At 43.7% G+C, this 13,652-nt stretch overlaps 1 protein-coding gene across 1 annotated transcript; it reads right to left on the bottom strand.

Annotated features, from left to right (window-relative positions):
- Positions 1-1,312: 1,312 nt before the first annotated feature.
- Snx12 (sorting nexin 12) lies at positions 1,313-12,378 on the bottom strand. The gene is made up of 4 exons (XM_050119700.1): positions 12,021-12,378; positions 4,931-5,026; positions 3,653-3,777; positions 1,313-3,136 (listed from the first exon to the last, which is right to left on the bottom strand). Exons 1-4 carry the CDS (start codon positions 12,318-12,320, stop codon positions 3,034-3,036), a joined length of 624 nt encoding a protein of 207 aa, XP_049975657.1. The 5' UTR covers positions 12,321-12,378; the 3' UTR covers positions 1,313-3,033.
- Positions 12,379-13,652: the final 1,274 nt, after the last annotated feature.

Here is a 13,652-nt window from a genome sequence, read left to right as displayed (position 1 = left end):
CGTTTCTTACTTGTACTTTGACCACCCTACCCTGCACCTACCTAGCTGACTACTATATACCTAAAATATTGTTAGTACTTTATTTTATAGCTGCTTTTTCTAGTTATTCTCCAGTTCATTCTGTAACACTGCTGCCTATGAAGGTTGTATGGCTTGATCACCCCTTTCCTTTATCTCACAGAAATACCTATTCTTCCTATTCCCTCAGATATATTTTAGTCAGCTCATTCTCTAATGATCAAAAATTTCTTAACTTCTTTAATTCAGCTGGCTCTTCTATTTAAAACCAAATTATCACTCTTGAGTTTCTGTGATGTCCTCATCTTTTGAACACATCATTTTCTTTTGTTTTCTTTTCTTTTTTTTTTTTGGTTTTTCGAGACAGGGTTTCTCTGTGGTTTTCGAGCCTGTCCTGGAACTCCCTTTGTAGACCAGGCTGGCCTCGAACTCACAGAGATCCGCCTGCCTCTGCCTCCCGAGTGCTGGGATTAAAGGCGTGCGCCACCACCACATCATTTTCTATACCACTGTTTCATTTTCAAGTAAATTAAAAGTAGCTTTTCTAGGAGGACGAGGTCCCATATCGACCAGGTTGGTCTTAAATTGACCGTGTAATGAAGGCTGACTGTGAACTGATCCTCCTGCCTCCACCTCTGACATGCTGGGATTACAAACATGTACTATCATATCCAGCTCTAAAACTATCTTTACCAAATGCCAAGATTCCTACCTCCCTCATTCCAACCTTGCTGGAACCCATTCTGTACAGACCATATTAGTCAGATGAAAACATAGACCCATCAGAAGTTCTCAGGATTTCACCCACCTTCCTGTCTGCATCAAATCTGTTTGAAAAACAACACAATGAAGCAACATTAAATGAGGTAAAAAGAATGAAAGACGTTGTTTGTTGGTGATATGTGGGTGCACCAGAGGATGGGTCTATATGTATGTTTATGTTATAACACATTACTATGCATATATAAACACATGTAATGTAAATACATTCAACTCAAATTAGCAAAACTCCACAAATGTAAAAATCAAATATGCTAAATCTGACCTAAACCACAGGTATTATATGGCTACTTCCTGGAAGGAGATATATTATCTATGTAACAAAGTCAGTTGTAAGTAACAAGAAACCATAGGCTACTACAAGCAGATTCTACTTTTCTGTAATGTAATATAAATGCAAAGTTTACTCATCACCTCAGGACAATGGCCATGTTGCATGACTTCTACACAATACCCAGCATGCGCTCAACACTGGGAAACAGTAAATTTACAACTTAAGGAGGAAAACGGAGGCTTGCTTCACAGTGGTTTAATATGAACAGAGTTGAATATGACATTGTCTGACAGAAGAATGAACAGCTTGCTGAATAAAAGCCCCGAGTCAGGATATATACACAGCAGAAATGGGGCCTCAGAGTCTCAGCACTTGTGCACAATGAAAGAAGAAATGTTTAAAAAAATATCTGTAACAGAGGATACAAATCAAAAGGCAGCAAGGACACGGACACTGGTGAGGTGGGAAAGGGGCTGCTCAGCCTCCAGCATGGGTACAGCAGCTAGAGAGCTATCTCAAGGATCTTCAACAATGAGATGGGCTCCAAGACCATGTCAAAATCTAATCCTCATCTCTCGGACCAGGATCACATCAGAATCAGCAATCCTTTCCCCCCAAGGACTTACATAGAAAACACAAATCCTTCCACAATAAGGAGTCTAACCCGAGGCCCCACTTTCACCTAGTACCAGAGTTAACTTGCTCTCATCCCACCATTTGGACAGACAGCAGGTCCCAGTAAACAAACCACCACCTTCCAAACAATAGCCTAGGAGAGCTGCCAGCCTCAAGAAGCTGCTTTAGCCTCTAAGATTGGGGAACTCTCTATTTAGCTGCTAGCTCTATTCCCATTTCTGGGAACAACACTGGAGTTCCATGGGAAACAAGTGCAGGCAGTTCAATAACCCTGTGACCAAGCCGGGGAAGGCAGCAGACAACTCTTGCCTCTGAGCCCCATTTGATAGCTCAAAGTGCTTAGGAGAAACCAGAAGCTGTGGTATGTGTGCTTCTGCCCTTAGAACAGCACTAAATGACATGGGAAAAGGAGGAATGGAAGGAGGAAAGTGATGTTGCTCTTCCTTACTACATAGAGAAACCTAGAACATGACCCCCTCCACCATTCAGGAAGTCACCTGGCAGTGGTAAGTTGCTCTTATTCCTCAAAACCCACAAAACTAACCCATAAATTCACAAGGGTTGAGGAGGGAGAACTGCTGGCCCATACTGACTCATTAGCTAGTGAGCAAAATGTAGACAGTCAGAGTAGGAAGCCATAAAGGGCTAGGGGCTAGGCAATAGGAACAGCCTACTACCCTATGGCTTTCTTGACTTTGCAATAACCATATGATGGGCCCATAATACCCATACACCCTGCTCCACATATCAGACTGGTTAAACTCGAGGAGGATTACTGCCATGAAAAACAACAAGGGAGAAAAAAACAAACAAAAAAATTGCTGAGAAAACTGGGAACAGGCCTAGAAAAACAAGAAGTTTTGGGTCTCTACTACCTCCCCCCCAAAGGAAAATTGTCATGCAGGTAAGAAAAGCAGAGGTTCTCCCTGTTCAGTGTTCCTTGTGAAACCTAAGAATAAGAAAAAGCCCCTAGACTTGCAGCATCAGTAATATATCCCAGTGCCTCACCAGCACAAACCCCCCACCCCCCAAGGTTAGCCTTCTGACATGGGTAAAATGCCCAAAAATTGCCTTCCACTCCAATCCCTCCCCCACCCCAACCCCAAGCAAAGAGCATCTGCCTGTGGTTTCCCACCTCTCTTCAGAGAAGAGATACTAGCACAGTGCCCACATGGTTTAGTCTGGTACCAAAGGACACAATGCAAGACAGTCTATCAGGCCAGGGGATGGGCAGCCAACTTCAGATCAAAAAGAGAGAGAGGCTTAGTGTAAAAACCAATGTCATTTCAGCAGGTAAAGTTGAGGGCAAGTGGTGAGAGGGACTCCTACTGGCGCACCTTCCCAGGGACGTAGTTCCTATCAATTGCCTCCTCCTGCAGGAACATGTGTAGACAGCGTTCATTCTGAGCCAGTGGGTGCCCAGCAATTCTATAAAGAGACCAAAACGGTTATCAGTAGTTTCTGGGATCAGAAAGAATTGGCAGGGGAATAGGAATGTGAAGAGAGGACAAAGGGCATGGTCAGCCCTTAGGTTTGAGACTCTAGAGGACAGCAGTGAAGTATGACATAAACCTTAATATTGTAGAAGGGAAGTGGAACAGAAGGACAGTGTAGGAAAATTCTAGTTAAAAGGGTTAACATGCATTACACTCTCAGGCCTTGACATACAGGATCAGAGTTTTACTATCCAGTTTGCTCGCTACATCATATTACCTATTACAAAAAGACAAAGAAAAAATGTAGAAAGATCATGATGGGCTGGGAGTATAATAGCTTAGAGGTGCTTGCCTAGCATACACAAGTTTCTGGAATCAATCCCCAGCAAAAAGGGAAAGAGGACAGTATGGAACAAAGAAGGGGGAGGGGAGAAAAGTGGGCAGGGGAGATAGGGGAGAGAGATTTCATGATGACACAGTCAACAGAGCAGCCAGGAAACTGACTTACTTGTTAATAAACTGTTCGAGGCCCTGCCTCCTTTCTTCAATGAAAGATTCCTCAAAGATCCCTTCATCTCCTCGGAAAGGGAGCTGCCGCTTCAAGGCTTTCCCAGGCAGTGGTGGTACTACAATCTGCAGTCAAATAGCAGCCCAGTTGAAGAGGGCAAGAAAGCAAATAAGATGGTAAAGGGCTCACTTGCGCTCTCTTGTGCGCTCTCTCTCTCTCTCTCTCTCTCTCTCTCTCTCTCTCTCTCTCTCTCTCTCTCTCTCTCTCTCTCTCTCTTCCTTCTTCCTCCCTCCTTCTCTCTCCCTTTCTTTCTCCCTTCCTTTCCTTAGACCCATTTCTGCAACGTGGCCTCAAACTGTCTACGTAGCCAAGGATAACCTTGAACTTCTGATCCTCCTGGCTTTGCCTGCCAGGGAAACTGTGTATCTCAATTCTTTTTGGTCTGGGATCCACCATGCCTAGGTCCAGCTAAGGCTTAGAACAGTAAGGCTAGCTCATGTGGATCAACTTGATTTCTGTAAGACAGATTTACCATCTCAAAAGAAAGGAAACTTCAAGCACTCTTCACTTTCCTCAACAATCCAGCACCATCCAAGCATTTAGCTAAGCTTTTCTTGACATGTTTTTGCACTTATAGAAGTTTATTAACTTTACAAACTACAAAACAAAACAATAAAAACTATTGTTTATGGGGCTGAAGAGATGACTCATCGGGTAAGAACACTGGCTACACAAGCATGAGGACATGAATATGGACTCCAGGACCCAAACCAAAAAGTCCAGTTGTGTGGAACAGTAGAGACAGAAGGATCGCTGGAGATTGCCGGCCTAGTTCCAAATTCAGTGAGAAATCCTGTCTAAAATGTGTGAAGCAGGACACACAATTTAGTCCTCTGGCCTGTATGTACTGTGTGTGCCCTTACACCATATACAACACACACACATTTAAAAATAATACAGTCATCCAAGCAGTGATGGTGCAGGCCTTTAATCCCAGCATTTGGGAGATAGATGGATCTCTGAGTTCAAGGCTAATCGGGTTTACAGAGCTAGCTCCAGAACAGCCAGGGCTACAAAAAGGAGCAATACTGAAAACAACAATAACAAAACTCTGCCCTAAACCTCTAAGTTTCAAAGGAACCAATATATTGAGATTGTGTCTATAGAATGTGTTCACCCTTCCTACCTACTTCAAGACTTTATGAGCTGTGATCTTATACCCTCCAAGCCTATACAGATTGCCTACTCCAATGGTTCTAATTAGGGGATGAGCTATACCTTACTATCTCGCTCCAGCTCATTTTTCAGCCACTCAAAGTCACTGTAGCGTCGCCGTACACATGATTCTTTCAGCTTGAAGATGGGTAGGTTTGTCTACAGGGAAGAAAGAATGAGTGAAGAGAAGCTAGGTGTTGGGGCACGCACTTTTAACACTCAAGAGGCTGAGGCAGGAGGATCAGCAGTTTGATGTCAACCTAGGCCACATAGGGAATGCCAGATCAACCTAGGCAACATGGTGAGACACTATTGCAAAAATACAAACCAACCAAACTGAAAATGGGCAATAAGTTCTATTCAACCAACCTGTGGGGCCCACCTGTCAGAACCAGTGGAAGTCTCAATGAAGAAACAGTTTCTCTGTTTCTCAGTGGTAGGTCACTTACCTATTCCATATGAGCACCAGGGTTTGACTCTCAGCATCACAAAAAAAAGAAAAATTGATCCTATGGACCATATACCTGAAATTTTTCCAAAACACCACGAGGTATAAATTAACCCTTACCATACCCAATCTTACCATAGTTGGGGATCAGAAGTCCCTTGCTGGGGCTGAAGAGTATATATAGCTCAGTGGTAAGAGCACTTGACTAGTATGCCCAAGGCTTTTGGTTCCACCCCATAAATACACAGATAAAATTCTTTGCTACTTAAATTTGTCTTACAGAGAAGACTTACAGTCATGTTCGAATGTACATTACATCGGTAAATCATGTGTTGTCTTAGAGTGTCCTCTAAGGCTCCCCTGTCTGGAGATGTGCTTCCCTTTCTATCTCTGTGATATGGAGGGAAGTCTTTGGGAACAACTAAAAGGTAAAGCATTTCCAACATATGTTTACTATCCTGTGATATAAAAATACCTGCAGTGGGAATGAGAAGTGGAAGCTCAGCCATGGAGAAAAAGCTCAATCAGGAACTCCAGCTAACTGCCTAATTTCCCCGGATAGTTTCTGCTGGACCTTAAAGGTGCCTGATTTGACGATGCTATTTGTTGGTTTTTGTTGCTATTTGTCCTTCTACTTGGAAGCCTCACCTGAGGTGACACTCTACTGTCTGGGACTCTCTGTTTGAGGAATTCCAGCTGGCTGCCTTAAAGGTGCTTCCCCAGTCAATTTCTGCTGGTTGAGTACCTGACTTGACAATGTTGCTATCTGTCTATCTCTTGCTATTTATTCTTTTACTCTGACTTGTCACACAATTAAACTCACTCATTCAAAATCATTTTACGGCTATTTCAGATCATTCTCTAGACTTCCAAGGCATGCTTCCCTCTGCCTTCTTATCCCAATCGTTCCTATAAGTCCTACCTCAATTCTCACTCATTCAGAAAAATTTTCCTGATAATACCAGCTAGGTATATTGTGGTCTACCTCCTCCCTGTTACACTTTACTTGAGACCCTGTCTATAGCATAGGCTGACTTCAAACTTCCTACACCTCCAAGGATTACCTTGAACTTTTGTCTTCCTGCCTCCTCATGAAATTACAGGTGTGTACTACCATACCCAGTTCATGCAGTGCTGGGCATCAAACCCAGGGCTATCTATATACATGCTAGGCAAATACATACCAGCTGAAATACACCCACATCCCCATTTCTAAGGGTTTTGTTATGCAGGAGATGACCTTGAACTTCTGATCCTTCCATCCCCACAGTTTATAAAATGTCACATTACTAGGTTTTCTTCACCGTTTTATGCATCCTGTATGTTGTCTACATGACTAAGTGATGATCTTAAGATCAACCACATGAACCTGGAGGTACATGCCTTTAATCCCAGCACTCCGGAGGAAGAGACAGGTGGAACTCTGCCTTAGAGGCCAGCCTGGTCTACAGAGCAAATTACAGGACAGGCTCCAAAGCTACAGAGAAATCCTATCTCGAAAAACAAGAAAAACAAAACAAAAAACAAAAAAGAAGAGATCAACCACATGACTGTGCATGGTGGTGCACACCTTTAATCCCAGCACTCAGGAGGCAGAGGCAGGCAGATCTCTGTGAGTTTGAGAACAAGCCACTACAGAGAGTTCTAGACTTGCCAGTATGACACAGTAAGACACTGTCTCAAAAAAAAAAAAAAAACAGCACATGACTTTTGCTTCTCCCAAAATGTAAGTTAGCAATACTCAATAGAAACTAGAAACTTAACTAGAAAGTTACCCCTTTTACCTAAAAAATACAGAATGAACAGCCTCCATATAAGTTAGCTTTCTGTAGCTTCCTCATTCCTAGTCACTGAGAAGACCCCTCAGGCTCTAGTGGTGAGGAACTTATAACACATAAAAAGACCAACTCTTCACTACTGTCTATAAGTTCTAAATGAAAATGGTCAAATACATATATTAATCTAGACCATATTTCTTGCCAGGCAATTCAGAGCAATAGGTGGGTATTAAAAGGAACCATCTCTTTTTTCTCAACACAACCGCTTCTTGATAAAAAAGGAGCATCTGAGCCGGGTGGTGGTGGCTCACGCCTTTAATCCCAGCACTCAGGATGCAAAAGCAGGCCAATCTCTGTGAGTTTGAGGCCAGCCTGGTCTACAAGAGCTAGTTCCAGGACAGGCTCCAAAGCTACAGTGAAACCCTGTCTCGAAAAACCAAAAAAAGGAAAAAAAAAAAAAAAAAAAAGGAGCATCTGGTAGAGCTTCAGATGGTCCTTACTACATTATTTTTACAGTTCACAAATCCTGAAGTCACCTCCCCAGGCAATAACTGGCCAGCTGACATTAGCTCCAACTCTACCCAAAATCTTCAAGGTTCAAGAAATATCAATAGGTTTACATGGAGTCTGCTATATATAACATTTTGTCATCTAAACAATTCTTTAAAAGAATAAACAAAATGAGAGAGAGTCAGCTTTCTTTAGAGTGTGGCCCCTAGGTATGCCCACAATGCTCCCTCCAGTGGATGGCCCTGTACCCAGAAGTATATGGTCAACACAATGGTTTGGTTTGGTTTTTAAAGGCAACACACAGTTGGAGAGAGAGGGAGGTAAAGATAGATCAGGAAGGAATTGGGAGGAGAGTAGGAGTGAACAATGTCAAAATGTATTGGATGAAATTCTCAAAGAACCAAACTATTTTTAAAAAGGAAGAAACAAGGGAAAGGGTGGGGCAGGAGGAGGAGAGGGAGTGGGAATGGGGAAAGCTATGTAAAATGAGAAAAGATTGTACTAAAAAAATTCTTAATAAAAAAAAAATCAAAAAAAATTTTTTTTTTTTTGGTTTTTCGAGACAGGGTTTCTCTGTGGCTTTGGAGCCTGTCCTGGAACTAGCTCTTGTAGACCAGGTTGGTCTCGAACTCACAGAGATCCGCCTGTCTCTGCCTCCCTGAGTGCTGGGATTAAAGGTGTGCGCCACCACCGCCCGGCTCAAAAAATGTTTTTATTTAAATATTTTTTTTAAAAAAAAAAAGGAAGAAACAAGTAACCTAACAGGATGGCTAAGTGGAAATAGGAGGGTCAGTAGTTCAAAGTCATCCTCAGCTACACATTGAGTTTTAGGCCAGCCTAGGCTACATGAAACTCAGAAAAGAAAAACAAAAGAATAAATACAAAACTGGAGGCTGATGAGATAACTGGGCAAGTAAAAGTGCTTGCATCAGAATCTGACACCCCAAGTTCCAGCTCTAGGACCTATATGGTAGGAGAGAACCAAGTCCTGCAAGTTGTCCTCTGACATGTGCTGCAACCCTTCCTCTGAACACAAAATAAATACATAGAGATGTAATTTGAAAAATTTAAAGGGGCCAGGCAGCGGTGAGGCGCACCTTTAATCCTAGCACTCAGGAGGTACAGGCAGGCAGATCTCTGTGAGTTCAAGGCCAGCCTGGTCTACAGAGTTTCAGGACAGGCTCCAAAGCTACACAGAGAAATCCTGTCTCAGAAATTCAAAAAACTTAAGGGGCTTGAAAGATGGTTCAGTGTTTAAGATCACTTGTTCTTCCAGAGGATGTAGGTTCAAGTCCAGCACCATGTGGTGGCTCACAGCTGTCTGTAACTCCAGTTCCAGGATGCACGTGATACATAGATAGATGTTTAAGTAAAACACTCATACACATAAAATAAATAATTTTTTAAAGTTTTTAATTTTTAAAACTGTCATTTTATGGGCTTTGTTTAACTAAAAACAAAAAACCCTATTCTTTCCTTACCCCCAAAGGATGATGAAAATACTGTCCTTCCATCTCAGCACCTAGCCTTCTAAGAAAACAGCTTCTACATAGTTTAGTGTCTGGTCTGCAAACTACGAATCATATGAGGAAGCAGGAATTGTATAATATAGGATATTGAGGGTTTGCGGGTTCTGTTCAACACAAAATACAGTGAAAGGAGAGGAAAAAACACAAAAATCAAGCCCACAATGACACATCCATATGAACCAGGTACAGTGGCGCATGCCTTTAACCCTAGCACTTGGGAGGAAAAGGCAGGCAAATCTCTTGAGTTTGAGGCCAGCCTGGTCTACAAAGTGTGTTCTAGGACAGTCAGGGCAACACAGAGAAACCCTGTCTCGGGGGGGAAAAAAAGAAACATCCATATGAATATGTATAAGGATGTGAGGACCACCATAGCACCTCTCCAGACTCCTCAGGCAAGCAGGATCCATTCCTGAATAAAATTAAAGAGAATAGCTTCATCAATATTTATTATACAAAGCTAAAGGTGTAGATCAATGGAAGAGTGTGTCCTCGGCATGCATGAGGCCTGAATTAAATCCCTGGCACCAGAAAAATAAATCCAAATGATTTTATAGATTTTTCCAAAAATCAGAGTTCAATATAAGAGTGGAAGCCTCAAATCAACTGGAACTCACAGAATGAAGAACCACCACATTATACAACTTGAACTGTGGAAGGGACTGGTGAAAAAGTTCTAGGTACACTTTGCATACTAAGTTTTGCAACTAAGCCTTAACAAAGTAGTGCAAAGAACATGGACTTTGGAGTTAGAGACTTAGTTTCAAATCCCAGCCCCTATCTGACACTGTTATATACACTTGGGAAAATTACTAAAACTACATGTTTCCTAATTTCTACTTTTCAAAATGTATACAGAAACTAAAGCCTACCCAGGTATAGCCAGGTAGTGGTGGTGCGAGCCTTTAATCCCAGCACTTGGGAAGCAGAGGCAGGTAGATCTCTGTGAGTTTGAGGCCAGCCTGGTCTACAGAGCAAGTGCCAGAACAGGCTCCAAAGCTACAGAGAGAAACCCTGTGTTGAAAAACAAACAAAAAACTATCTAGGTGTGGCAACAGACAACTTTAATTACAGCACTCGGGAGGTAGAGGCAGACAGATCTCTGAGTTGGAGGCCAGTCTGGTCTACAGAATGAGTTCCAGGACAGCTAGGGCTGTTACTTAGAGAAACCCTGTTTCAGAATAAAAAAAAAAAAAAAAAACTTAAAAAAGAAAAAAAAAAAAGCCAGGCGGTTGTAGCGCATGCCTTTAATCCCAGCATGTGGGAGGCAGAGGCAGGCAGATCTCCGTGAGTCTGAGGCCAGCCTGGTCTACAAGAGCTAGTTGCAGGACAGGAACCAAAGTTACAGAGAAACCCTGTCTCGAAAAAACAGAAAAAAAGGAAACTAAAGCCTAGTTTGTGCCTGACCCATTATAGGGACTAGATGGATGGTCTCTATTGTTATCAGAATAAAGTAGAGAACGATTTCCTCACTATTCCTTAAGGCTCTCATGCATTTAGACAAAGTCTCCAAAACCCTAAAAGCAGTCTTTATACTGCCTGAGCAAGTTAAACTTAAGTTCCCTGAGTAATTAAGCCTTCCTCCATTAACACTCCTCTTTTAGCGTAGTTTAAAGAACATAAATCCCATGCTTCTCCAAAGCGATCATTTCAAATAGTCTCGTCTCCGGAAGACAAGGGCTCTCATGCAGCTTTCACTAGCCCTGAGTTTGGAGAGGACCGCTTCTTCCTAAGAATGTCAAGCACAGGCAGAACATTCTCGTTCAATTCTTCTAAAAAATGAGAGCACCATATGCCTCTTGGATCTTCAATGGTATTCAAGAGGGATGCTCTTCACAAAGACTATCCTGGCTCTCTAAACAGAGAAGAAAACACAAAGAAAACTAAAAAAAAAAAATGGTTCTCAATTTTTGTAGCCTGTTCCACTTCAACTGGGGAAAAAAATACTTATGAACCATGTACTTTATCTGCACATTCCATCCTTGCACTATGGACTAAGCACTGTGGACTAAGAGAATAAAGTCCCCTAGGGTACAAAATGGAAGAAGCCATTCCTAGAGCCATTCTGAAATGCCATGTATTAAAGTAAATACAGACCAGGGACAGAAAAGGCAAATAGCCTTTTACAAAAAAAAAAAAATCTCAAGTGGGAGCCAATAAAAACTGAAGTAAACATTCTGGATACTTCAAATATAAAGGATCAGCAGAGGATGGGAGCAGCAACTGACAATCCACCAATCCCAGTGCAGGGCCGGGCTTCACGTAAGACACAGCACTGTGGTACCTAAGAAACTCAAACATAAAACATTTCTCTCTTTCAGATGTAATTCTTAGAAAAGTCAACAAAGCGTTCGGGGTTGCCTTTCCACTTCTGCTCTCTCTCCCAAGCCCACTGCCTCCCTTTCTGGTGTGTTTCCTCGAACTACAAGGTTTGCTTAACTCCATCCCAGAGAGATCTCATTAGGAAGAAGCCCAGCCTTCCCGCCCCCACCCCTCAGAATGACTTCCATAACCTAGTTTAGTTATGGGACCCAACGACCCCCCGCCGCCTTCTTCCACCCTCCCCTTTCGTCCTTCTGTCAATCATGATTCCAATCTACTTAAATTCCTCACTAATCTTTGTCCATCCTCCACACCCTGTCCAGCCATGCTCCGCTTCTGCCTCGTGAGTACTTGTTTTCCTTCACCGCCCCCCCCGCCCCCGCCCGAAGTCCCCTCTGGAGTTTTGTGTACCCCCAGGCCACAACTGAGTCTGCAGCCCTCTCTCTAACCCTTTCATGCCCTAACCCTCACATGACCCCCTCAAAGCTTGCCCGCCGTTAGTCGTCCCCCATACCCCCTCCCCTGCCGCGTCGTCCTCCCTCAGCTGTCTCCCTCACCCCGTGACTCACCCGCATGCGAACCTCATAGGTGGTGAAGCGCGCGCGGCCCACGCCCACCGTCTGTGGATTAAAGATGTCTATCTCCAGGAAGTTACTTGGCGGCCCGTAAGCATCGGTCAGGTCCTGCGGCTTCGAGTTAAGGCGCCGAGTGTCAGCCACGGCCGTGTCCGACATCTTTCCGAAGAAGAGACCAGTACCGGCGAAGGGGGTGGGGGACAGAGGCCTGAGGCAAGAGCGCGCACGGCCCCTCCCGCTTGCAAAATAATCAGCCAACCCACAGACGGCGGCGACGCGCAGGCGCGCACGCATGCGTGCACGCACACACCGCCCGACTGTCGGGCCCGTCGCCCTGAGTGGCCGCCATGCTGACTAGGGCTTGTACTTTATGGTGAAAGCGTCATTCAGACTTCCGGGTGGGACTGGCAGCTGCCCCGGAACCTGCATCTCTAATACTCCCTGTACAATACTTGGAGAAGCACCACACGCAGACTCCGCCAATCTGTGTTCCTCAATCCCAGAAACTGTCTCATCCCGTGCATCAATCAGCAGTGGGCACTGCCCCGCAAGCTGTTATCCTAAAGTGATAGGCTGAAACCCCAGGTCCTGAATAAGTACGGATTTTCCATGAAAATAGAAGGTGGGGTTCCAACAACAGTACCAAAAATGTAGAATGCAGCCCCACTGCTTGTGCCACTGATAAGTTTCAGTTCAAGCTACACACAGTTGAGCATTCGGCAAGCAATACATTATGGTGCCAGGGAAGCAGCAAGCTCGAATTGGGTAAACAATAATGATTTCAGGTTCTTGCTTTTCAGGAATAGTGGGTGTATCTTGATTCTCCACATGTTGCTCCGTAACCACTAATTCTACTAATTCCAGGTGTACTCATTTAGGATGTTTATTAACTTCTGTCTATATTCTGAAGAACCCCATCCATACTTGGCTATGCTCTGAGCTTGCTTGCGACCTAGGATGAAGATACGTGTCTACATGAGAACATCTCTAGAAAAACATATATACGTGTGTGGAAAATGCATTCGCACATATGTACATGCTGAGACAGTGTCTTACCTTTATCCCAGCTGGCCAGGAACTTGCTATGTAAGCCAAGATAGCCTCAAACTTATAGCAATGCTCCTGCCGATGCCTCTTGAATCCTGGTGTTACTGGTCTCTGTCACCATGGCCGGGCGATGGTGGCGCATGCCTTTCATCCCAGCACTGGAGATAGAGGCAGGCGGATCTCTGTGAGTTCGAGACCAGCCTGGTCTACAGAGCTAGTTCCAGGACAGGCTCCAAAGCCACAGAGAAACCCTGTCTCGAAAAAAAAAATGTCCAGCTAGAAATAGTATTTGTGGTTGTTTTTTATAGTTTTGAGACATTGTCTCGTTTATTCCAGGCTGGCTTAAAACTTGCTTTGTGTCTGAGAGTGACCTTGAACTTCTGACCCTCCTGCTTGTACTTCCCAAATGCTGGGATTACAGGAATACTCCATTAGATGCAGTTTTGTGCAGTGCTGGAGATCAGATCCAGAGTCTACCAAATAAGCTATATCCCCAGTTGTTAAATAAACATTTTTAAAAACTCATTTATACGTGTCCCACATTTTGGGAGTGGGGGGGATTCGAGACAGGGTTTCTGT

Source organism: Alexandromys fortis, unplaced genomic scaffold (assembly GCF_014885135.2).
Source record: "Alexandromys fortis isolate MF-2015 unplaced genomic scaffold, M_Fortis_MF-2015_v1.1 scaffold_155, whole genome shotgun sequence".
NCBI classification, from domain to species: domain Eukaryota; kingdom Metazoa; phylum Chordata; class Mammalia; order Rodentia; family Cricetidae; genus Alexandromys; species Alexandromys fortis.
The sequence above is the reverse complement of the archived record's forward strand: the minus strand, read 5'-3'. Positions and strand labels throughout refer to the sequence as shown.

Bases quoted from the DNA above. Each gene is read 5' to 3' on its own strand.
- Snx12 (XM_050119700.1), bottom strand. From the start codon at position 12,320: ATGCGTGCGCGCCTGCGCGTCGCCGCCGTCTGTGGGTTGGCTGATTAT. The intron at 5,027-12,020 runs GTGAGTCACGGG...TCTTCCCTGTAG, and splicing joins CCTATGAGGTTCGCATGCGG to ACAAACCTACCCATCTTCAA. The intron at 3,778-4,930 runs GTATAGCTCATC...ATTTGACTGCAG, and splicing joins AGCTGGAGCGAGATAGTAAG to ATTGTAGTACCACCACTGCC.